Source organism: Oncorhynchus masou, chromosome 3 (genome assembly GCF_036934945.1).
Source record: "Oncorhynchus masou masou isolate Uvic2021 chromosome 3, UVic_Omas_1.1, whole genome shotgun sequence".
Classification (NCBI taxonomy): Eukaryota; Metazoa; Chordata; class Actinopteri; order Salmoniformes; family Salmonidae; genus Oncorhynchus; species Oncorhynchus masou.
Window position 1 is genome coordinate 44,099,180 of NC_088214.1, and position 24,090 is coordinate 44,123,269.

At 41.6% G+C, this 24,090-nt stretch overlaps 1 protein-coding gene across 1 annotated transcript; it reads right to left on the minus strand.

The window, feature by feature from the left end:
* Positions 1-3,897: 3,897 nt before the first annotated feature.
* nsun4 (NOP2/Sun RNA methyltransferase 4) lies at positions 3,898-22,499 on the minus strand. The gene is made up of 6 exons (XM_064942310.1): positions 22,383-22,499; positions 11,857-12,242; positions 11,537-11,691; positions 11,264-11,424; positions 4,540-4,664; positions 3,898-4,324 (listed from the first exon to the last, which is right to left on the minus strand). Exons 1-6 carry the CDS (start codon positions 22,473-22,475, stop codon positions 4,048-4,050), a joined length of 1,197 nt encoding a protein of 398 aa, XP_064798382.1. The 5' UTR covers positions 22,476-22,499; the 3' UTR covers positions 3,898-4,047.
* Between the last annotated feature and the right edge of the window lie 1,591 nt (positions 22,500-24,090).

Genomic DNA, 24,090 nt, shown 5'->3' on the forward strand with positions numbered 1-24,090 from the left:
AGCAATGTTCCAACATCTAGTGGAAAGCCTTCCCAGAAGAGTGGAGGCTGTTATAGCAGCAATGTTCCAACATCTAGTGGAAAGCCTTCCCAGAAGAGTGGAGGCTGTTATAGCAGCAAAGGGGGACCAACTCCATATCAACGCCCATGATTTTGGAATGAGATGTTCGATGAGCAGGTGTCCACATACACTACATGACCAAAAGTATCAATTACCTCGTACCTCTGCACATCAACTTGGTAATGGTACCTCACGTGCAAGTTCTCATTACTCATTGTGTATTTAATATTACTTTTATTATTGAGGGTTATTACTTTTCTAATATTTCTCTCTTCTCATTATCTCTGCATTGTTGGTAAGGGCCCGTAAGTATGTCCACACCTGTTGTTTACAAAGCATGTGACAAATAACATTTGATTTGTATACTTACATATTTACCAAATAGCTACACATTGCTTTCTTTGCTACTGAAGGAAATAATTTAAGCTGTTGATATCAAAGCTGAAACATTTAAGGGCTGACAACGTCCAAGAATAATTTAACAAGTAGCCGATAGTGGGAATACTGTTGATGCAGCTGATCTGGCAGATTGCTGATTCCTCAGAAAGAAAAGGATGTTTGCCAGAAACGTTATTTTTCGAGAAGAAAAACGCACCCTGGCTCTTTAATTTTTCTGACACGACCACGGCAGCGAGCCCTCCTGCACAAAAATCCCAGTGTATTCAATCAGTGTTTTTTTCTCACCCGCCTCTGTGGTTCTCTTAAAGGTTTTAACCACGCAGAGAATGAAAAGTGCGAACGTAAGAAACCCAGGCCCATTGAGGTGACAGGCTCTGCCAGAATATGATCCTAATCCTGTTTCCAGCATTCTTTTAGCCCGCTGGCATCGCAATTTAGCCACATATTCTCTGAGCTGTCAACCCAGGGAAATCCCTCTAATAGCGCATTGCCCAGATACACATCAAAGTGCTCCTGGAAACCACCGGGAGCTTAGTGACACACACACACACACACACACACACACACAACTCTGATGTTCAACAGGCTTTCAAACATTGAAGCATTAAAAGTTTGAAGACTACCCATCCTTGTACTATTTCAATCTTTCAAGCAAGACCGTGCTCAGAATAAATGCATCGCCTTTCCACATGTTTGTCGAGGAGAAAGTTCCTGATAAAGAAAAGAGAGGGGGGAAGAGACAAGATCTAGAAACAGAGGACAAAGAGAAAGAGTGATGGCCAGAAGAGGACAACAGGTGGTTGAACTCTGCAGCCCGGGACACGCTTCTTTAGTTCCACTTGATCTCCCTTTCTATTCTTGCCCCCTTTTAAAACATTTAAAAAAAAACACTTTCCCTGCAATCTCGTCCCAGGCTAATCCTTTTAGAGAGAGAAACACCCCTCTTTTCTAGTGGCCTGGCCAAGGCCAGTGGACGCAGTGCATCGCCTGTCTCTGAGATGTTATCAGGCAGGAACACTTGCACATCACATACTCCCAAAAGTATCACGCACTACACAATAATTTTGATATTGCTCTGATTTTCCATCGAGTCCTTGCGTAGCCTACCGGAGTGTACACATTTGTATCGTCAGTTAATAACGTGACAGCTTTTTTCAACGACAATAAAAAGACAAGGTCTTGTTGCGAAGATGCCTTCTCTTGCCTCAAAGGTAAGTGTTGGGATAGTTTTGGCAATTCATCCAACATTTACCGTAGAGCCTGAGAGAGATCAGTCAAGTCAGTTGATACCTAATAAAGCTTTTTGAAAAAAGTGGAATGACAAATTAGTGCGAAGGGGAGGCCATGAGTAGTGTTTGAGCGCTGTGGCGTGTTGGTTTCCTGCTGGGCCCACTATCCACGGTGCATCTGGAACAAAGACTCTCACCCTCTGGTGATATCCTCTCCCTCACAGCAGACAGGGCCGGACGTCTGATCCTCGCCTGTGGGCCTAGACACCCAGCAGAAGCATCTACATGGGGTGCGTTTGCCCTGACGTCCATTCTGAGGGTTATATAAACTACATAGCTGAATAACCAGGCCTATATCCCAAAGGATTCTGCTCCACTCTAAACTGCAATCGTTCACCCCAAACTGTTATTACATCGTGTGCTGATATCATACCACATCATATGGACACAAAACTCCCAACACCTATTCACTTCTCTTGGTTTTACTCTAAATCTTCCCCTCGGTCTCTCTTACTCACTCCCCCTCTCTCATAAACAGAAACACACACACACAGAAACCTCATGATATGGACCAGTGTTTCCCAACCCTGGTCCTCAGGTACCCCCTAACAGTACACATTTACATTGTAGCCCTGGCCAAACACCTCATTCAACTTATTGAGGGCTTGATGATTACTTGACAAGTTGAATCATGTGTGCTTGTCCAGGGCTAAGATAAAACTGTGATCCGTTAGGGGGTACTGGAGGACCAGCGTTGGGAACCACTGATGTAGTCTACCTCTCCCGACGCATAGGCCTACAGCAAAGGAACACCATTGGCTAATTCAATAATGCACGGCCCAGTAGAAAGAGAAGGGGGGAGAAGAGAGGAGTAACTCATCCCTAATAGTCTTTCATCCCCTGAGTGTTGAAACATGTAAATTTATGTAAAAACCCATAGGAAACACATATTTACAATACGTTTAGGTAATCACAAGATGCGGGAGCGGCGTCCTGGGCCGCTGACGAAAGCAGTCAATACAGAAATAGTTTTTATGTCTCATTAATTCCCTTTGCATTCGCCGATACATCCTCTGTTACCGCGGTAATACAGTAATCACTCACAATCGGCCAGTGAAATTATCTGCACTCATCTGTGGAATAAAAAGGCGAAGGGGAAAAGGAGGTGAGAGATCCCATTTTGGCATCGCTCTTGCGTCCTTAATGTTCATCTGGGAGCCGCCGAGCAAACAGCCTCTCCTCTCCCTCGGTGGCGCCGCTCGCGAGCCGCTTAATGGCAGCGGGAAGTCGATGACACTCGGCGGCGCTCGCTCGTTAGCCGTGCGCACACCTCTTTCATGCTACATTGCCCGGCCAATGCAACAACAGAGAAGGTCATCGGCGGTGTGATGTGAGGAGGTACTATACCTTTGCATTCGCGTTAGATATAAGAAAGACATTGCAGGCTGCATTTTAAGTGACATCAAATAGGAAATTGAGAGTTCAATTGTTGTAACAGGCCTAGAGATTCTCAGAGCCAATGATTATTTGAGTGTTCGTTATGAAAATGTTTAGAATCTGAATGAAAATGTCCATGATGGTATTAAATGTAAAAAACAAAAAAATAAAAAGTTTAAACGATATGATAAAATTGTAAAGGTCACTATGGGACCACATCGAACATTTCAACCTCAGTGATTGGGCATAATGACCTAGAACAGGGCTCTCCAACCCTGTTCCTGTAGAGATACAGTCCTGTAGGTGTTCAGTCAAACCCTTACCTAGCACACCTGATTGTAATAATCAGCTGGTTGATAAAAATTAATCAGGTTAGTTAAAACTGGGGTGGGAGAGAAAACCTACAGGATGGTAGCTCTCTGGGAACAGGGTTTGGAGCTCTGTGCTTCCGCAACGGCATTGCTTGCTCTTGTATAGCACTTTGTGACAACTGCTGATGTAAAAAGGGCTTCATAAAATCTATTTGATTGCTCTAGAACCAAAGAAGCTTTATTCTTTTCACCCATTCTTTCTATAACAGTGGGACAAAGCAATATTTTTAGTGAAGGTTGAGTTGATCCTCATGGGTCCAGTAACTTCGACCCCTCTGTTTTCGATACAAAGAGAGCACCGACTTATATAACTGTCTAATACTGCCAACTAGAGGCCAAAAGCAGCACTGCATAAAAATGTATAAGTCCCACTGAAAATTGAATGTTGAAACAGTTATACATTTGTTTAGTCCATTAATCAATGTATTTATTTGCGGTGCTTCACATTAATACATAAATACGGAAAGTCAGATGTTATGACCGATTAAATCAGGTTGCCCCTGAAGGGATAAATAAAGTTGTGTAGGGAATTAAATTCATGTCCATCAGTTCTAGCTTAACCTCTGTAGCTTGCACATGTAGATGGGCCCAAAGTTAGCGGTGAGGTGAGGAAGGACCAGCTGTCCCAAGTGGGGGTCGGGGGCGAAGTGGAAAGTGTCCTTAAAGAGGCGTGTGATGGGTCGAAGGTCGACTACTTGTAGGCTGATGCCGTGTTCCTCCCGGGCCAGGTGCATGGCCCGCTCCACCACATACTCGTTCTGCAGCTGGGACAGGGAGCAGGTGGAGTAGAGCACCTGTCCCCCCGGACGAACCGCCTCAATACCAGCACTGGTTGAAGAGGAACAGGGAGAGATATTAACTGAAATTAATATCAGATATCATATGATCAAAATAGGACCGCCAAGATACAAAACTACCCATACATAGATGCAACGAATAGACACAATCAAAGAATGACGATATACTAACTTAAAATATCTATATATTTATTTAATGTGATTTTATTTCTTTAACAGTAACATGATAAGTTACTGAACACTTACAGGAGGAGTTCAGTCTGCAGCTGGGGCAGCCTCTGTCTCTCCTTAGTCCTGGCCCTCTTGAAAATGTTGTTCTCATCCTCCATGACAGAGTGTCTGTCTGTGGTGCAGGGAGCATCAACAAGGACCTGGAGAGAAAAAGGACATCAGTCTAACAAACCTTAGAGCCCTGTAGAATTGGGATAAGCTAATAGCATGGCAATTCCATGGTAACGGAGACTCCCGATTTTTTCCCTTAAACTCTTAAATATCAGCTCCGAATTAAAATTCTGGGATGACATTACACCTTGACTGGAACTACAGTAAGTGAAGTGGATCAACACCCAGTAACAGAATTTCATCATGTGTCCCTGATCTGTACTACATAGAAATACATAACTATGGATACGAATGTCATTCTCTTCATGGTGATGTATGCTAAATAGGTACACAAAAAGGCAGAAATATGCAATATCCTCCTTTGGGTAATATTCAACACACTGGCTATTATTTTAATGAGGTCCACCGCAAACAAGACCACATTTGTTGGTCTGGACAAAACCTGAACCAATCATAGACGTCAATGTTTCACAAATTTGGACATCAAAAGTACAGCACAGTAAAGTAGAGTTCAGTAACTTATAGCGTACTCAACTCTAGTGTGCTCTACTGTGTACTTTACTGAACTCTACTGTACAGTACAGAAGTGTACTGCATACCTAGGTTCAAATACTATTTCAAAAATCTCAATAACTTTCGCATACATTCATAGTATTGAGATAACTTGTATTCAGAAATCACAAATTTGAAGGGGTGTCCACATACTTGTGTACATTTACACAGTACCAATCAAGTTTGGACACATCTACTCATTCAATGGCTTTTATTTTTTACTATTTTCTACATTGTAGAATAATTGTCAAGACATCAAAACTATGAAATAACACATCTGGTATCATTGTAGTAACCAAAAAAAGTGTTAAATCAAAATATATTTCAGATTCTTCAAAGTAGCCACCTTTTGCCTTGATGACAGATTTGCACACTCTTGGCATTCTCTCAACCAGCTTAATGAGAAATGCTTGTCCAACAGTTTTGAAGGAGTTCCCACATATGCTGAGCACTTGTTGACCGCTATTCCTTCACTCTGCGGTCCAACTCATCCAAAACCATGTAAATTGGGCTGAGGTCGTGTGATTGTGGAGGCCATCTGATTCAGCACTCCATCACTCTCCTCGGTCAATTATCCCTTACACAGTCTGGGGGTGTGTTGGGTCACTGTCCTGTTGAAAAACAAATGATAGTCCCACTAATTGAAAACCAGATGGGATGGCGTATCACTGCAGAATGCTTTGGAAGCCATGCCGGTTAAGTGTTACTTGAATTCTAAATAAATCACTGACATTGTCACCCGCAAAGCAACCCCACACCTTCTCTATGCTTCATGGTGGGAACCACACATGCAGAGATAATCCGTTCACCTACTCTGCGTCACAAAGACACGGCAGCTGGAACCATAAATCTCAAATTTGGACTCATCAGACCAAAAGAACAGATTTCCACCAGTCTAATATCCATTGTTCGTGTTTCTTGGCCCAAGCATGTCCCTTCTTCTTATTGGTGTCCTTTAGTAGTGGTTCCTTTACAGCAATTTGACCATGAAGGCCTGATTCACGCAGTCTCGTCTGAACAGTTGATGTTGAGATGTGTCTGTTACTTGAACTCCGAAGCAAAAAAGCATTTAGTCAGCCACCAATTGTGCAAGTTATCCCACTTAAAAAGATGAGAGGCCTGTAATTATCATCATATGTACACTAACTATGACAGACAACATTTTTTTGAAAATCCAGAAAATCACATTGTAGGATTTTTAATTAATTAATTTGCAAATTATGGTGGAAAATAAGTATTTGGTCACCTACAAACAATCAATATTTCTGGCTTTCACAGACCTGTAAATTCTTCTTTAAGAGGCTCCTCTGTCCTCCACTCGTTACTTGTATTATTAATGGCACCTGTTTGAACTTGTTATCAGTATAAAAGACACCTGTCCACAACCTCAAACAAAATTGTAGACCTGCACCAGGCTGGGAAGACTGAATCTGCCATAGGTAAGCAGCTTGGTTTGAAGAAATCAACTGTGGGAGCAATTATTAGGAAATGGAAGACATACAAGACCACTGATAATCTCCCTCGATCTGGGGCTCCACGCAAGATCTCACCCCGTGGGGTCAAAATGATCACAAGAACGGTGAGCAAAAGTCCCAGAACCACACGGGGGGACCTAGTGAATGACCTGCAGAGAGCTGGGACCAAAATAACAAAGCCTACCATCAGTAACACACTATGCCGCCAGGGACTCAAATCCTGCAGTGCCAGACGTGTCCCCCTGCTTAAGCCAGTACATGTCCAGGCCCATCTGAAGTTTGCTAGAGAGTATTTGGATGATCCAGAAGAAGATTGGAAGAATGTCATATGGTCAGATGAAACCAAAATATAACTTTTTGATAAAAACTAAACTCGTCGTGTTTGGAGGACAAAGAATGCTGAGTTGCATCCAAAGAACACCATACCTACTGTGAAGCATGTGGGTGGAAACATCATGCTTTGGGGCTGTTTTTCTGCAAAGGGACCAGGACGAATGATCCGTGTAAAGGAAAGAATGAATGGGGCCATGTATCGTGAGATTTTGAGTGAAAACCTCCTTCCATCAGCAAGGGCATAGAAGATGAAACGTGGCTGGGTCTTTCAGCATGACAATGATCCCAAACACACCGCCCGGCAATGAAGGAGTGGCTTCGTATGAAGCATTTCAAGGTCCTGGAGTGGCCTAGCCAGTCTCCAGATCTCAACCCCATAGAAAGTCTTTGGAGGGAGTTGAAAGTCTGTGTTGCCCAGCAACAGCCCCAAAACATCACTGCTCTAGAGGAGATCTGCATGGAGGAATGGGCCAAAATACCAGCAACAGTGTGTGAAAACCTTGTGAAGACAGAAAACGTTTGACCTCTGTCATTGCCAACAAAGGGTATATAACAAAGTATTGAGATAAACTTTTGTTATTGACCAAATACATATTTTCCACCATAATTAGCAAATAAATTCATAAAAAAATCCTACAATGTGATTTTCTGGAATTGTTTTGTACCTATGATGAAAATTACAGGCCTCTCTCATCTTTTTAAGTCGGAGAACCTGCACAATTGGTGGCTGACTAAATACTTTTTTTGCCCCCACTGTATATGGGCTCCAATCTGTTGTGCAATTAACCAATGAACTTATCCTCTGCAGCAGAGGTAACTCTTGGTATTCCTGTCAACGGACCCCAATTTTTGGGGGGTTGCAATTTATATGGAACATTCTACCACTCGCATTCATGGAGCTAAAGAAGACACTTTGAACCAAAGCTTCTTGCAGCTGAAACACTTTGTGATGTTTCTTTGATTTATTTACATGTTTTATTTTGTACCATGTATGCTTGTTTATTTATCTTGATCCCTAGGTTCTCGGGTGGTGTATGCATCACATCTAGAGGTCGACCGATTATGATTTGTCAACGCCGATACCAATTATCGGAGGTCCAAAAATAAGCCGGTACCGATTAATAGGCCGATTTAAAAAAAATGTCTTTGTAATAATGACAATTACAACAATACTGAATGAACACTTATTTTAACTTAATATAAAACATTAAATAAAATCCATTTAGCCTCAAATAAATAATGAAACATGTTCAATTTGGTTTAAATAATGCAAAAACAAAGTGTTGGAGAAGAAAGTAAAGGTGCAATATGTGCCATATATAAAAAGCTAACGTTTAAGTTCCCTGCTCAGAACATGAGAACATATGAAAGTTGGTGGTTCCTTTTAACATGAGACTTCAATATTCAAGGTAAGAGGTTTTAGGTTGTAGTTAAATTAGTATTTATAGGACTATTTCTCTCTATACCATTTGTATTTCATTAACCTTTGACTATTGGATGTACTTATAGGCACGTTAGTGTAACAGTATAGCTTCCGTCCCTCTCCTTGCCCCTACCTGGGCTCGAACCAGGAACACATCGACAACAGCCACACTCGAAGCAGCGTTACCCATCGCACCACAAAAGCCGAGGCCCTTGGGGAACAACTACTCCAAGTCTCAAGAGTGACATCACCGATTGAAACGCTATTAGCGCGCACCCCGCTAACTAGCTAGCCATTTCACATCGGTTACACCAGCCATTAGGCTGATAGGCTTGAAGTCATAAACAGCGCTGTGCTTGTGAAGAGCTGCTGGCAAAACGCACAAAAGTGCTGTTTGAATGAATGCTTACGAGCCTGCTGCTGCCTACCATCGCTCAGTCAGACTGCTCTATCAAATATCAAATCATAGACTTAATTATAACATAATAACACACAGAAATACGAGCCTTTGGTCATTAATATGGTCGAATCCGGAAACTATCATTTCGAAAACAAAACGTTTATTATTTCAGTGAAATACGGAACCATTCGGTATTTTATCTAATGGGTGGCAACCCTAAGTGTAAATATTGCTGTTACCTTGTACAACCTTCAATGTTATGTCATAATTACATAATATTCTGGCAAATTAGTTCGCAATGAGCCTGGCTGCCCAAACTGTTGCATATACCCTGACTCTGCGTGCAATGAACGCAAGAGAAGTGACACAATTTCACCTGGTTAATATTGCCTGCTAACCTGGATTTCTTTTAGCTAAATATGCAGGTTTAAAAATATATACTTCTGTGTATTGATTTTAAGAAAGGCATTGGTGTTTATGGTTAGGTACAGTCGTGCAACGATTGTGCTTTTTTCACAAATGCGCTTTTGTTAAATCATCCCCCAGCGTTGCATCGATTATATGCAATGCAAGACACACTAGATAAACTCGTAATATCATCAACCATGTGTAGTTAACTAGTGATTATGATTGATTGATTGTTTTTCATAAGATAAGTTTAATGCTAGCTAGCAACTTACCTTGGCTTCTTCTGCATTCGCGTAACAGGCAGGCTCCTCATGGAGTGCAATGTAATCAGGTGGTAAGAGCGTTGGACTAGTTAACCGTAAGGCTGCAAGATTGAATCCCAGAGCTGACAAGGTAAAAATCTGTCGTTCTGCCCCTGAACAAGGCAGTTAACCCACTGTTCCTAGGCCGTCATTGAAAATAAGAACGTGTTCTTAACCGACTTGCCTAGTTAAATAAAGGTGTAAAAATAATAAATAAAATAAAAACTTCGACGTCCAAAATACAGACTGTTATGAAAACTTGAAATTGTGTGAAGTTACTGGATATTGGCGTGAACTGAAACACGTAGACGTCGATCCAGAGAAACCCAAACATGGGTGACATATCTGACGAGTATGCAGGCCATTTTCAACTTCCAGAAATTGTGTACAGATCCTTGCAACATGGGGCTGTGCATTATCATGCTGAAACATGAGGTGATGGCGGTGGATTAACGGCACGACAATTGGCCTCAGGATCTCATCCACGATATGTCTGTGCATTCAAATTGCCATAGATAAAATGCAATTGTGTTTTTTTGTCAGTAGCTTATGCCTGCCCATAGCATAAACCCATTCTGTTCATAACCTTGACATTAGCAAATTGCTCGCCCACACGACGCCATACAAGCTGTCTGCCATCTGGCTGGATCAGTTGAAACCGGGATTCATCCATTCAGAGCCCACTTCTCCAGCGTACCAGTGGCCATCAAAGGTGAGCATTTGCCCACTGAAGTTGGATACAACGACGAACTGCAGTCAGGTCACGACCCTGGTGAGGACAACATGCAGATGAGCATCCCTGAGACGGTATGACAGTTTCTGCAGAAACTCTTGGGTTGTGAAAACCCACAGTTTCATCAGCTGTCCGGGTGGCTGGTCTCAGACGATCCCGCCGGTGAAGAAGCCAGGTGTGGAGGTCCTGCCGTGGTGACACGTGGTCTGCGGTTGTGAGGCCGGGTCGGACGTACTGCAAAATGCTCTAAAACGACGGAGGGGGATTATGGTAGATAAATTAACAAAATTCTCTGGCAACAGCTCTGGTGGACATTCCTTCAGACAGCATGCCAATTGCACTCTCCCTCTGTGGCATTGTGTTGTGTGACAAATCTTCACATTTTATAGTGGCCTTTTATTCTCCCCAGCACAAGACAAACCTGTGCAATGATCACGCCGTTTCATCTGCTTGTTGATATGCCACACCTGCCAGGTGGATGGATTATCTTGGCAAACGAGAAATGCTCACTAACAGGGATGTACATTTTTCTGGTGAAAAAACATTTAGAGAAATAAGCTTTTTGCGCATAGGTAAACTCTCTGGGATCTTTCATTTCAGCTCATTAAACACAGAATCAACACTTTACATGCTGCGTTTATATTTTTGTTCAGTGTAAATATAAGTGTTGATATTAGTTGGCAGGGGTCTTTACTCCAACATTACGGTGTTTTAAACCTTTTCAGAACTTTTCTGGCAGATGTTTTCCAAGACCCCATTTCCATCTATTTGCCCAGAAATCAAAGCCTGAGATTATTCCTAATATTTAGGATAGAAAATAGTTTAAAATGTGTATATATAGCTTAATTTCACAAATGTATACATCATAGTTCATGGGTCCTTTTAATGGAAAGGCCCAATAATGTCTTACATTTTAAAATATTTTATAAAAGCAACAAATGTTGGTCAAATAATCTCAGTACTTACATTCTGATTTTTTTATAAAACCAAGTAAGTACTTACTCTGTCAAAGGTGTCCCTTTCGATTTCTCCCCATTTCCTGCCGTCAAAGGAAGTAATGCGCATTCTTTCTTCTGTCAACAGCTCTTTCGGTACGTAGCTGTTGAGGACCCGCTGGAGGCGGTAGGTACGAGACACTGAGATGTCATTGACACACAGAAATCCTGAAAAACACATCATTACAAATAAATACCAAATCAATGCAAGCTTTACCAGTCTGTGAATTAGATAGAGCTTCAACAATGTGTATGCATCATATCTGCTAGACCGTCTTACGGATGGCCTGTGTCTGGAGCAGGGCCAGGGTCTTGCCCCCTGGGGCGGCACAGACGTCCAGCACAGAGTGTCCTTCCTGGACATCCAGGGCCAGGGCAGGCAAAATGGACGCCGCATCCATGAGGTAGTACCCAAGCATCCCATACAAGTCGGGTCTAGGAGGAGAATGGGAATTTTAAAATCATACAACTTGGCAATCAAACAATATCACAATATAGGAGATGTGTAGCTACAGTAAATTGTGCTGATGAAACAGACTGAAGCCCAGATTTCATCCTTTTCTTCTCGTGTGTCTGTAAAAGAAGAGACGCAAATCTCACCTAGAAGGCTTGAATCTGGAGATATCTCCCCCAGGGAAAACAAAGCACTTGATATTGGTGCGGAGGCGAGGAGGAGCCACATCTTGACTGACACCAACAGACTCGAGGGTTGAAGGGTTATCGTGGAGAGGAAATCCAGGCGCCTGCAGTCTCTCCAGAGCTCCTACACCAACTGGTTGGCAGACAAAGTCTCTACATCCCTGGGACTGCAGGTCTGCGATGACCTCTTCTGTGGTGGAGAAATTGTTTACCAGGGCCCCGTACTTCTGCTCACAAAGCATGCTGACGCGGACAGAGGGCCACTGCTCTCCCAGCTGTAAGCTGTAGGTGGCATCAAAGTTCTGCAGGGCCAGGTTTGTGGCAGGGTACTTGGGCTGAGAGCCAGCCTGTTGAAAGAGGATTTGGAAGAATTTAGAAAAATTGCGCTCGTCTTGTGCCATTGTCTACTAACCGGTGCATATTTTTATTTTATGCTCCTTCACCACATGGCTTTCACCTGCCCACTCATTCCTAATTATGGATAAGTCTACGAGGGAGGAAGCAAGGAGAGCCAAGCACTTCAGCACATTATTAGCTGGAAGTGTCACAGAGAAACGCAGATAAAAACCAAAGCTGCTATAACGATATTGGAAACCATCTCATCATCATGCATCTTAGTGAAGAGATCCTTCGGCTGTTAGCCAGGCTGCGAGGAAAACCTGCTTTCTCAGTTTTAAATGCCTCCTACAAGGAAAGCTGTCTGAGTCGGGCAGTGTTGACCTGTCCCAATCAAACGGACAGATGTGAAGCACAACTCTGGGGCCCCGGGAGACTGGACACTCGCAAGGCGTAGGAGATCACGAAGGCAGTCTGGGCACCCATCTATTCGAGAAGATCCAATCCAGCTATCAAACTGCTTTGCCCTGCCTGAGACAGACCTACCAGCCCCAGGAGTCAGCACGGATCCTGGGTGTATACCAATAGCCAGCAGGCACCCACAGCCACCAGGTCATTTCCCCATCAGATTCTATCATGACCACCATCGTGGGCAGCTTGATGGTGACCCAGGATCCCGGTTCTGGCCAAATACTCCAATATTGACACGGTCACTTACGTAGGTTTTAACAACCTTCATTTTAGGTGATCTGAGATAGGACTACATTTGTTTCTTAAAGACCCTCGCTAGCACAGGGAAGAGAATACTTTTCTCTGGGCCCCCTCCCGTGCTACCAGAAGGGTTCAGAATGTTTCAGCCGACTCTTTGTCCTAAACAACAAACAACCAAAGAAACTTTGCAATGACAGGAGTCTCTTTTTGTGACAACTTTGATTTGCTGTGGGAGCAACCAGCTCTTTTTAAAAGAGACGGGATTCACCCTAGCCGCAGGGGTTCCAGGATTATTTCCAGCAGCATCGCAAACTATTTTAGAGTGACCGACCGGGTCTGGTAATTCTCCAGTTCTCCCTGTCAGAATAAGCAACAGAGGACTTGGAAACAACATCAAGTCTTATAGAAATGGCACTATGGTTATCGTTAGTAACCTTATGTTCCTTTAACTCCGCCTTCTAGCAAATTTATTCAAACTGTCATCTACCATTCTGATAGATTGGGGTCCTGAGTGGCGCAGTGGTCTAAGGCACTGCATCTCAGTGCAAGAGGTGTCACTGCATTACCTGGTTTGAATCCAGGCTGCATCACATTCGGCTTGGGAGTCCCATAGGGCGGCGCATAATTGGCCTAGTGTCGGCCAGGGTAGGCCGTAAAATTGTCTAGTCTTACTAGATCCTCTTTCTCCTGAATGACTTCATTACTGAGCGCAAAGTTGATTGCATGTTTCTCATTGAAATGTGGTTGTCTTCAGATTGTGGTGCCGCGCTGGACTCCAACTTTTCATAGGGCTCCTGAGTTTGACTTATTTCTCCTTTATTTAACCAGGTAGGCTAGTTGAGAACAAGTTCTCATTTGCGACTGCGACCTGGCCAGGATAAAGCATAGCAATTCGACACATACAACAACACTGAGTTACACATGGAATAAACAAAGCACAGTCAATAGAACAAAAGAAAACAAAAAGTCTATATACAGTGAGTGCAAATCAGGTAAGTTAAGGAAATAAATAGGCCATGGTGGCAAAGTAATTACAATATAGCAATTAAACACTGGAATGGTAGATTGGCAGAAGATGAATGTGCAGGTAGAGATACTGGGGTGCAAAGGAGCAAAATAAATAAATAAATACCCGTATGGGGATGAGGTAGGTAGATAGATGGGCTATGTACAGGTGCAGTGATCAGCTGCTCTGACAGCTGGTGCTGAAAGCTAGTGAGGGAGATGTGGGTCTTCAGCTTCAGCTTGAGTGGTGCAGTGGTCTAAGGCACTGCATCTCAGTGCTAGAGGTGTCACGACAGACACCCTGGTTCGAATCGAGACTGTATCACAACTGGCCATGATTGGCGCACAATTGGCCCAGCGTAGGCCATCCTTGTAAATAAGAACTTTTTCTTAACTGATTTGCCTTGTTGAACAAAAAAATCATACACTATCAGAAAATTCTCTCAGCTCTAAGGACATTGAATTTGGCGACTTTGGGTCTTTTGAGCATCATGCTATACTGTTTAAATGTCAGCCACCAGCGCTGGACAAACCCTGCATACACCACCAAAGCACTGCCCCACTTTTTTATTGATCTATCTGAACTATTGTCTATTGTCCTTGAGAACTATGATAAAATCATTGTGTTGGGTGATTTTAATATTCATGTTGACCAAGTGACTGACTCTAAGGCCATTGAATTTATGAATCTTTTGAGCTCTATAGACTTTATTCAACATGTTACTGGGCCCATCCATAACCGCAGCCATACTCTGGACCTGGTTATTACCAAGGGGCTTTCTATTGACATATCCTCGATTGTTGATGTTGCTTTATTTGATCACCACTGTGCATTTTTTACTACCTTGATGCCCATAGCACAGGGTAATAATGAATGCATTAAGAAATGCTACCATACCTCTGAAGTTGCTACAGATTTGATTGAGTTTATGAACAACACTCTAAAACCTAGTCTGTTTTCCTTGTGATGATTTAGTTGATAACTTGAACAGCAAATGAAAGACAACCACTGATTCCATAGCTCCAGTAAAGTTGAAAAGGGCCACATAAGAAAAAAGGGACCAACATTTCACATGTTGCGTTTGTATTTTGGTTACCCCTTGGCAGCGTTATCAGAAAGCACAGCATTGATTTTCACTGCTACGCAGACAATACACAACTTTCCCTTTGTGTCACCAGAGGATTTTTAGCTCCACGGATAAATTATTAGACTGTATTAATGATTTAAAATACTTGGATGGCTCAACTTCCTCAAGCTAAATCAAGACAAAACCGAGGTATGCATTCTTAGAATTAGTGACGCACCGATATTACATTTTTGGCCGATACTCAATATTTTCCTTGCCAAAACAAAAGAACGATACCGATAACTGATATTTATAATTTTAGCGGCCTTTTAAGCATTCTAGTACAGTTAAATAGTTAGCACACACACACGGACGCAGCAGTCTAAGGCACTGCATCTCAGTGCGAGAGGCGTCACTAGAATCCCTGGTTAGAATCCAGGCTGTATCACATCCGGCAGTGATTGGGAGTCCCATAGGGCGGCGCACAATTGGCCCAGCGTTGTCCGTCATTGTAAATAAGAATTTGTTCTTAACTGACTTGTCTAGTTAAATAAAGGTTACACACACACCACACTGACCAAAAAGTTATTTTGTTGGTATTTACATGTCCCCATTACCAGTAAAACCTAATCAAAACCTATTTCTTTCACTTACTTGCTGTGCTGCTTCGTTCATTTGTTCAGTATTTTCACTCTCAACCAGGATTTCTATGGAACGCCGTTTGGATCGTTGCATGTCAAAAAAGATGCGTCAAATAGCACAACATCTGTTTCAGTAGCTATCGTTAGCTAGCTAACCATATAGCTAGGTGCCATCATCTAAAATAACCCTAATTTACAAGACAGTTCTCATTTGATTAATGGTCGGACCCATCTATGTGAAGCTAGCCACAATAAGGATTAGCCTTTAAAATAAAAGTATAGCATAATTCTAATATTTGTATTAATTTGCATTACTGTCAATGACAATGTTATTTTGAAGTTAAATCGCAAATTCTAATCCTTACTGTGGCTAGCTTCAAAACACATAACCCGGTGCGGTCGAGGCTCACTAGCCAGATGAAGCTAGCTGGCTGCTTATAACTTTAGGTTTGGGCAACAGAGTTAAGTTGCTGACTAGCTATTTATTTTCATGAACTGAAGTTCCATTTCAACAACAAGTGGCAACCTAGCTACAAACTTTCTCACAAGGATTCCTAAATCATTGCTAAGAATAGTGAAAATGACTGCAGGTTCCACTGGTCATTGTTTTCAGACTGGTTGTATTGGTGCTAGCTAGGTACCAAGCTAAAGCTAGCCACCCCAGAAGTTGCAGTCGAACAAATGATGCTTTATTACCAACGCGGTATTGTAAACACATCGTTTGTGGCCGGTGTTTGCAGACTTTTTTGTCCAGCTTTGACAGTGCTACGGTCTCTGACACGCAGACCCAAACGGCGTTCCATAGGATGCATGTTGTGAAGCTAATAGCAGTGACGCCAATACCGTGTAACTTCCAGTAGGGAAACATAAAAAAAAAAATAGCACACTTCATAGTGTGCACTGGTGTACAAACAGTTGGCGAAAGCCAACATCACCCACGACAGAGAACAGTTTATTGTCAAGGGCAATGAATTCCATTTTCTTGGCTTAAATGGATTTCGCCTTTGAGTTGTCTCGCTGAAATTTTGCTACACTTTCAAATGACTGCTTGATCCACACGGCAGACATGGGTTAGTTTAAGAATGCTGTGTTGCACGTATATTGCAAAATTTTACGTGGCGTCATTTACCTACCGTATATAGGTATGCACGTCAGCTTTGACATCGGTTTTGCACATCGGGGCGTTAACTTCTTTGGGCTAGGGGGCAGTATTTTCACGCCCGAATGAAAAGCGTGCCCAGTGTAAACTGTCTGCTACTCAGGCCCAGAAGCTAGGATATGCATATTATTAGTTGATTTGGATAGAAAACTCTGAAGTTTCTAAAACTGTTTGAATGATGTATGTGAGTATAACTGAAAAATCCAACAAGGAAGTGAGAAATCTGAGGATTGTAGTTTTTCATGTGATTGCCTATCCAATATCCAGTGTAAATGGGGCCAGATTGCACTTCCTAAGGCTTCCACTAGATGTCTTTAGAAAGTTGTTTCAGGGTTCTATTGTGAAAGGGGAGAGAATAAGACCACGCACAGTAAGTGTATCCCTAGTTAGAACTAGTGTATCCCTAATTAGAACCCCAATGGTTCAATTCGATTCCAAGCTGAGTGTATCATTGTAGTTACTCAACAATACTAACCGAATTGATAGAGTGAAAAGGGCGGCGCACAATAGCCCCAGCGTCGTCCATGTTAGGGTTTGGCCGGGGTAGGCAGCCATTGTAAATAAGAATTTGTTCTTAACTGACTTGCCTAGTTAAATAAAGGTTAAAAAATAAATAAAAAGGCTAGGACCAAGAGACATAGAGAGGCAGACTTTAGTTATGCCCCCAGCCTCTGGAATAGTCTGCCAGAGAACTTGAGGCGTCCCACAAGTGTGGACATATAAGGCGCCTGGACATATAAGGAGATCTTAAAACATCTTTTTAGCTTTGCTTTTCCTTTGTGCTTTTTAGTCATTACATTTTTGTTCTTAACCCACTTATGTTTGTGTAGTAAATAATTGTTTTTATTTTTATTTTCATAGTCCCCCCTCCCCCAGTGAAGCACATTGTGTTACATTCCATGTATGAAATGTGCTGTAGAAATAAAAATTGGTTTGATGAACTGGAAACGTACATTTCCAAGATACTTTTTACTGAATCAAAAACAAAGAAAGTATCGTCAAGAACAGGTTAGTTCAAATCTATGTCAGCGGATTGTATGGGGCTTTCCTGTAACGCCCAGTAATAAATATTTGGTGAAATCACATTGTACGCCACATTATGTAAACTCACTCACTTTTGTACATCGACTTGGTCCGTACAATTGACCTTATTTTATCATTCCCAAAAACGTAATACCTCCAGATCAACTGTAATTAATACCATTGTAAAGCACAATTTCTCCCCTTTCCAACAGAATAAATGACGAGACATTCATGCTGCCCGTTTCTGCATAATTCAACAAGGCAATGAGCTCCGTCGGGTCTTTTTAAAAATGGCAGGTGGGGAAGCGAAACTAATGCGTGATAGTGAGAAGGAGAGATGTTGTGTGGGAAAACTGCCTTTTTTCACTCGATCTGTCCAACTTATCACCTTATCGCCTCTAAAATTTAAATAAAACACTATAAAGAGTTTATATAATGTGTCATTACATACCAATTTGAAGGTTTGTGTCGAATTTAAATCGGGTTTTTAGGGCAGTGCTAAAGTGATCTTCAGAGGTAAACATTGTCTTTTGAGAGTCTGTCCATTTCTTGTTTTTAAAGGATGAGAGAAGTGCTACACCTGGTGGAGAGAGATTGGAAGACAGAAAGTCTCTTTATGCGTGCTATACGTTACGACATGACACGTCACGATGTAACGGAGGGCCCGTTTTTTCAACTTTTCTCCAATTCTTTAGAACCATTACCATGTCAATCAACGCTTGAATAGAAACCTAGTTCACACCCCCGATTTTGAAGTCAACACAGTCCCATTAGTTTTTTTGTAGCCTTGTTTGAATGTTGCGGTTGCACACTTTTTTACGGAATGGGGTGAGTTTACGTTAATCTGTAGCTAAAGTCCTGCATGTGTGCAAGCAATCGAATCTGAAGAGGCTTACTGGGGTCTTCAGGAATTCGCACTCCCCTAAACATAGGTGCAGTCATTTGTGAGATGAAGAAATGCACCTGCTGCAGCAGACCTACATTTTGAGAAGGTTAATAATAGCTAGGTACTTTCGTTGTTTTCATCTAAATTTCACCTGCATATCTTCAGTTACTGCTTGCTGTTGCCAGTCGCTAGCCGCTAACCCATTCAAACACCCATTCAAACACCAACTACCATTAGCATCTTCTGGCTGAGGGAGTTTTGTTAAGAGCCCCCACACTCGCTCTGAACGTTAAAACGCATCGCTTGAGGTAGGGTTAAGAAATGCATCTTTCATATCAGCAAGGAATAATTTTCAAAAATAAAGGATAAATTACTACACACTTTTTATAGTGTAAGTGTTCCCACACCGTCATATCCCCATGCTACAGCGCTTGTTTGCGTAAAACAGATGGAAGACGTAGGTTAAGGCCCAAACTAGAGGTCGACCGATTGATCGGAATGACCGATTAATTAGGGCCGATTTCAAGTTTTCATAACAATCTGTATTTTTTGACACCAATTTTGCCAATTTTTTTTTTAAATATATATTTTTTTACACCTTTATTTAATCGTTATTCATCTAGGCAAGTCAGTTAAGAACACATTCCTATTTTCAATGACGGCTTAGGAACAGTGGGTTAACTGCCTCCTTCAGGGGCAGAACAACAGATTTTCACCTTGTCACCCCGGGGACCCAATCTTGCAACCTTACAGTTAACTAGTCCAACGCAATAACAACCTGCCTCTTTTTGCACTCCACAAGAAGACTGCCTGTTATGCAAATGCAGTAAGCCAAGGTAAGTTGCTCGATAGCATTAAACTTATCTTATAAAAAACAATCAATCATAATCACTAGTTAACTACACATGGTTGATGATTATTACTAGATATTATCTAGCTTGTCCTGCGTTGCATATAATCTGACTGATCATACAAGCATACAAGTATTTAAATATCTGACTGAGCAGTGGTAGGCAGAAGCAGGCGCGTAAACATGAATTCAAACAGCACTTTCGTGCGTTTTGCCAGTAGCTCTTCGTTGTGCGTCAAGCATTGCATTGTTTATGACTTCAAGCCTATCAACTCCCGAGATGAGGCTAATGTAACCGAAGTGAAATGGCTGGCTAGTTAGTGCACGCTAATAGCATTTCAAACGTCACTCGCTCTGAGCCTGTGGTTGTTTCCCTTGCTCTGCATGGGTAACGCTGCTTCGAGGGTGGCTGTTGTCGTTGTGTTTCTGGTTCGAGCCCAGGGAGGAGCGAGGAGAGGGACGGAAGCTATACTGTTACACTGGCAATACTAAAGTGCCTATAAGAACATCGAATAGTCAAAGGTTAATGAAATACAAATGGTATAGAGGGAAATAGTCCTATAATAACTACAACCTAAAACTTCTTACCTGGGAATATTGAAGACTCATGTTAAAAGGAACCACCAGCTTTCATATGTTCTCATGTTCTGAGCAAGGAATTTAAATGTTAGCTTTCTTACATGGCACATATTGCACTTTTACTTTCTTCTCCAACACTTTGTTTTTGCATTATTTAAACCAAATTGAACATGTTTCATTATTTATTTGAGGCGAAATTGATTTTATTGATGTATTATATTAAGTTAAAATAAGTGTTCATTCAGTATTGTTGTAATTGTCATTATTACAAAAAAAACATTTGATTTTAAATCGGCCTATTAATCGGTTTCTGCTTTTTGGTCCTCCAATAATCAGTATTGGTGTTGAAAAATCATAATCGGTCGACCTCTAGTCCAAACACTTAAAAAGACACCCCCTATCCCCTCAAATTAAGTGGACACCTGATGACGTCTGACGAGTACACACATCCAGGGCAAGGGAGGAAGGAATGATTTTTTAAATGGACCACCCTTAGCTGGAAATGTGTCACTCGTTCATCCCGTGATGATTGTGTTTTCAGCCCCCAGTAGCTTGTGGGTGCTTTATATGTGATACAGTCAATAATTTGTATTCTTATAAATATACGCCTACTGTATGATAGCTCGCTAACTAATATTAGCCTGCCTAGCTTGAACTTCTGAAGGAAAATGTTTTATTTCTACAATTTCCAAAAGATAAACAAACATTTACTTTTTATGAGAATTTTGTGCCGTCATGTGCATTAGTAGCACAATTTCTAATTTATTTTTTACTTACACTTGTATGTTGATGTTGTTTTTAAGTTCTCACAGACTTTTCTTAGCGGATGTACAATTGTCAGGAATTGAATTATGGGGAGTTTCAGGCCCCGGAGAGAACATAATTGTGCACACGCAAAGCCGATCAGAAACGAGGGCAGAGGGGCTTACGTTGTAAACTTCCCTTGCTTGGCTAATCATTTGGACCGCCCGCCAAGATGGCGACGGGGATTCCCCCAAGGGCATAAGGCAAGGTAAGTGGACGAGGGTGTGTCTTTTAAGTGTTTGGACCGCAACTATAGTCTTCGGCCACTTGCCTAAATATCAGACTGTTACCATGGTTACTCCATGGCTTTGAGTCTGAAAGATGTCGCTTTAAAAAAAATACGAGTCTCTACAAGCCAGAATGTTGAGAAATTATTTGAGGTTACTTTACAGGTTCTACATGCTGTGGGTCCTTTTGGAGGTAGGTGGAGATAGGGTATCCACAGAAAAGTGTTGTTTACCTGACATTTTGAGCACCAGTAGGTTCTGTCAGTTATATTTTCAATCTCAACTCATTGAATAATATGTAAACGAAGTAGACAACCAAATCACTTTTCGTCGTAATTAGCTGGAAGTGTTTGCCTTTTGATCTGTGATTCAGTTAGGCCATATTGTGCAAGTGTTTGTCACGTGTAAATTGCAACAGAATTGAAAATAAATAAACAGAAGTACAAATCGATATATAACGTTAGACTAGTGTACTGAAAGTCAGGTTAATTACACTACTTGGTGGATAGTCTCAATTTTCGAGCAGACAAACCGCAGACAACCGGTAGAGCGAATTTAAAAGTAATTAAGTCAACATTCTGGCGTGTAAGGAACAGTTACATAATTTTGCACACAAATGTCTTGGTCTGTTTTTTGCGTGTGTGTTGTAGTCACGACAGACAAATATATATATAGTTAAGCAAACTTTACTGTGCATGTTGTAAACCAGCACATGAATAAGGTAAGTAACAATTGGTTTCTGTTTCCTGTGTAACATCAATATTGCTACATATACATCAATTAACTGTGCATTACTGCCTGATTAATCAGACTAGGCAGCCACTTGGGCTAATTAGCCATTTAAGCGTGCCCTGAGCATATGCGTAAGCCCATAACGGTGGAGGAAGTGTCGTTTGACAACTGGAGGCACACGCAGCTCATTGATCTGTGCAAAACTGCAACAGTACATATCTTTTAATTTTCAAGATTTTTTTTTTGGATATGAAAGATATGGGGCATATCAGCATGTTTAAGAAGCGATGATTAACGTTTCTAAACGTTAAAACAAAGAATCGGAAAATGAAGTTCACACGCAACCAACCTTGGCCTGGTCGAAGCTAAACGCTGATAAGAGTTTGAGCGTTAGCTAACCGCCAACTTTAGTCAACGACTGATTGTCGATTGTTCCAATTATTGTTAGCTAACTACGTCGTACGTACCCATTTGGCTTTCACGCGATTCCGTCGGGGTGTCAGGCACCGTAAATCGTTAATTTTTCGAAGCAATATTCTCGTGTCCATGAGCGCCGCCATGTTGGTGTACGACACCCTTTCCAGTCCGTCTTTCCATCTGACAGAAAAGGTTCCCCCTAAAGGACACACTTCACACCACTTCGATAGAAAGTGCTTTTCGTAGCAGATTTGGAATGCATTTTCGCAAACCCTAACTCATACCTTTTTGCTAACCTCAACCGAAATCACATAACCTGCTACGTTAATTATCCTAACCTGCTATTAAAGTAACTTCGGTATCGAGGTGTTTCCCCCATATAATGGGACGATCCCATACCAATCGTATGGAGATTGTTGGACTGCCATCTAGAGAAAATTGATGCATTCGTCCAGTGAACTCTAAAGCTACGTTATTTCCTGCGTGTGACCTAACATCTCCTCCAGATTCAAATCTTGTTAGCAAGGTCATTTTCTTTCAACCAGTGTTGTCTAAAATCATCGTTTTCCAAAAGTATAATGTATGGGGAGCCTGATGAGGTATTGTACAATATCAATCTTCATATTTCAATGTTTTCTCTGCTAACCCTAGCAATGTGTCAAGAGTGAAATGAGTATTATGCAGCTCATTAACAAAATAGTGAGCCAGAGAATGCCAGACGTTGATGACAAAATGTGCCACGAAGGACTGCCGCGCCACCTTCCTGTTCAAGTGAGCACAGCACAACATGAGTCCAAAAATGTATTAAATGCTGCTGCATAAAGGATGTAATATGCCAGGGAGATATGTATACTGTAGCTAAGGAAGTAATAGTAAATGTAAGCTGTGCCTCACCCTAATAATTTGGTCCCTTTTTCCCCTCATAATTTAGCCTATTGTTCTGACTTGGTGGTGCACATGTAGCCTATTAGCCTATATCTGAATATTGTAAGAGCTTTCATTGTCTGCTTATATGCCCCCTTTTTTATCCTACTTGGTGTACAGGGAGAATACTGTAATAACTGTTCAGTCGCTGTATATTTCAAAAGTGCTGAACAAAGTTATTGACTACATCCGTCATAGCTCGCTCATGTCTTAATCAAAATTACGGATTGCCTCTTATCCGCTCTCTTATGCCATAGTTTGTACATCTCAATTGTCAGTAGAAACCACAATTGTGCAAGTCAGCCATATCAGCAATTTGTTTTTTTAAAGGCAGTAAATGATTCTGAATTAACTGTTTCGTTGCCAGACAAGGCTCTGCTGATGACCAGGTGTAGCAGTGGTAAGGTGTTGGGAATCTGCTGTTGGGACAGCTTTATGTAGGCTCTAACAGTTTGTGTGCACCTTTTGTCACCGGTACAGTCCAATGAATGTATTGTTTAGTGTTGTTGTGTAGTGGCTTTGATGGCATGCTTAACATTTGAGGGGAGTTTGCCCCACCAAGATTTACATGCTAAAGTCACCACTGCACCTAGGTATGAAACATGGAATGAAAACTCTCTTTAGAAGTAGATTATTTGAAAAAATCTAGTTGCTTAACTATCATCTGATCATCATTATCAAAAAAGAGTAGCTAATTGCTATTGAACCCATAACCTAATAAAGTTTACAATAGATCATTTTTGTCTCTGATTTCCCAAACTCATATTGACTTCCTATGTATCGAGTCAAATGTCACATTTTTACAGTTAAGGTGTATGCTGCATCCGACCAACA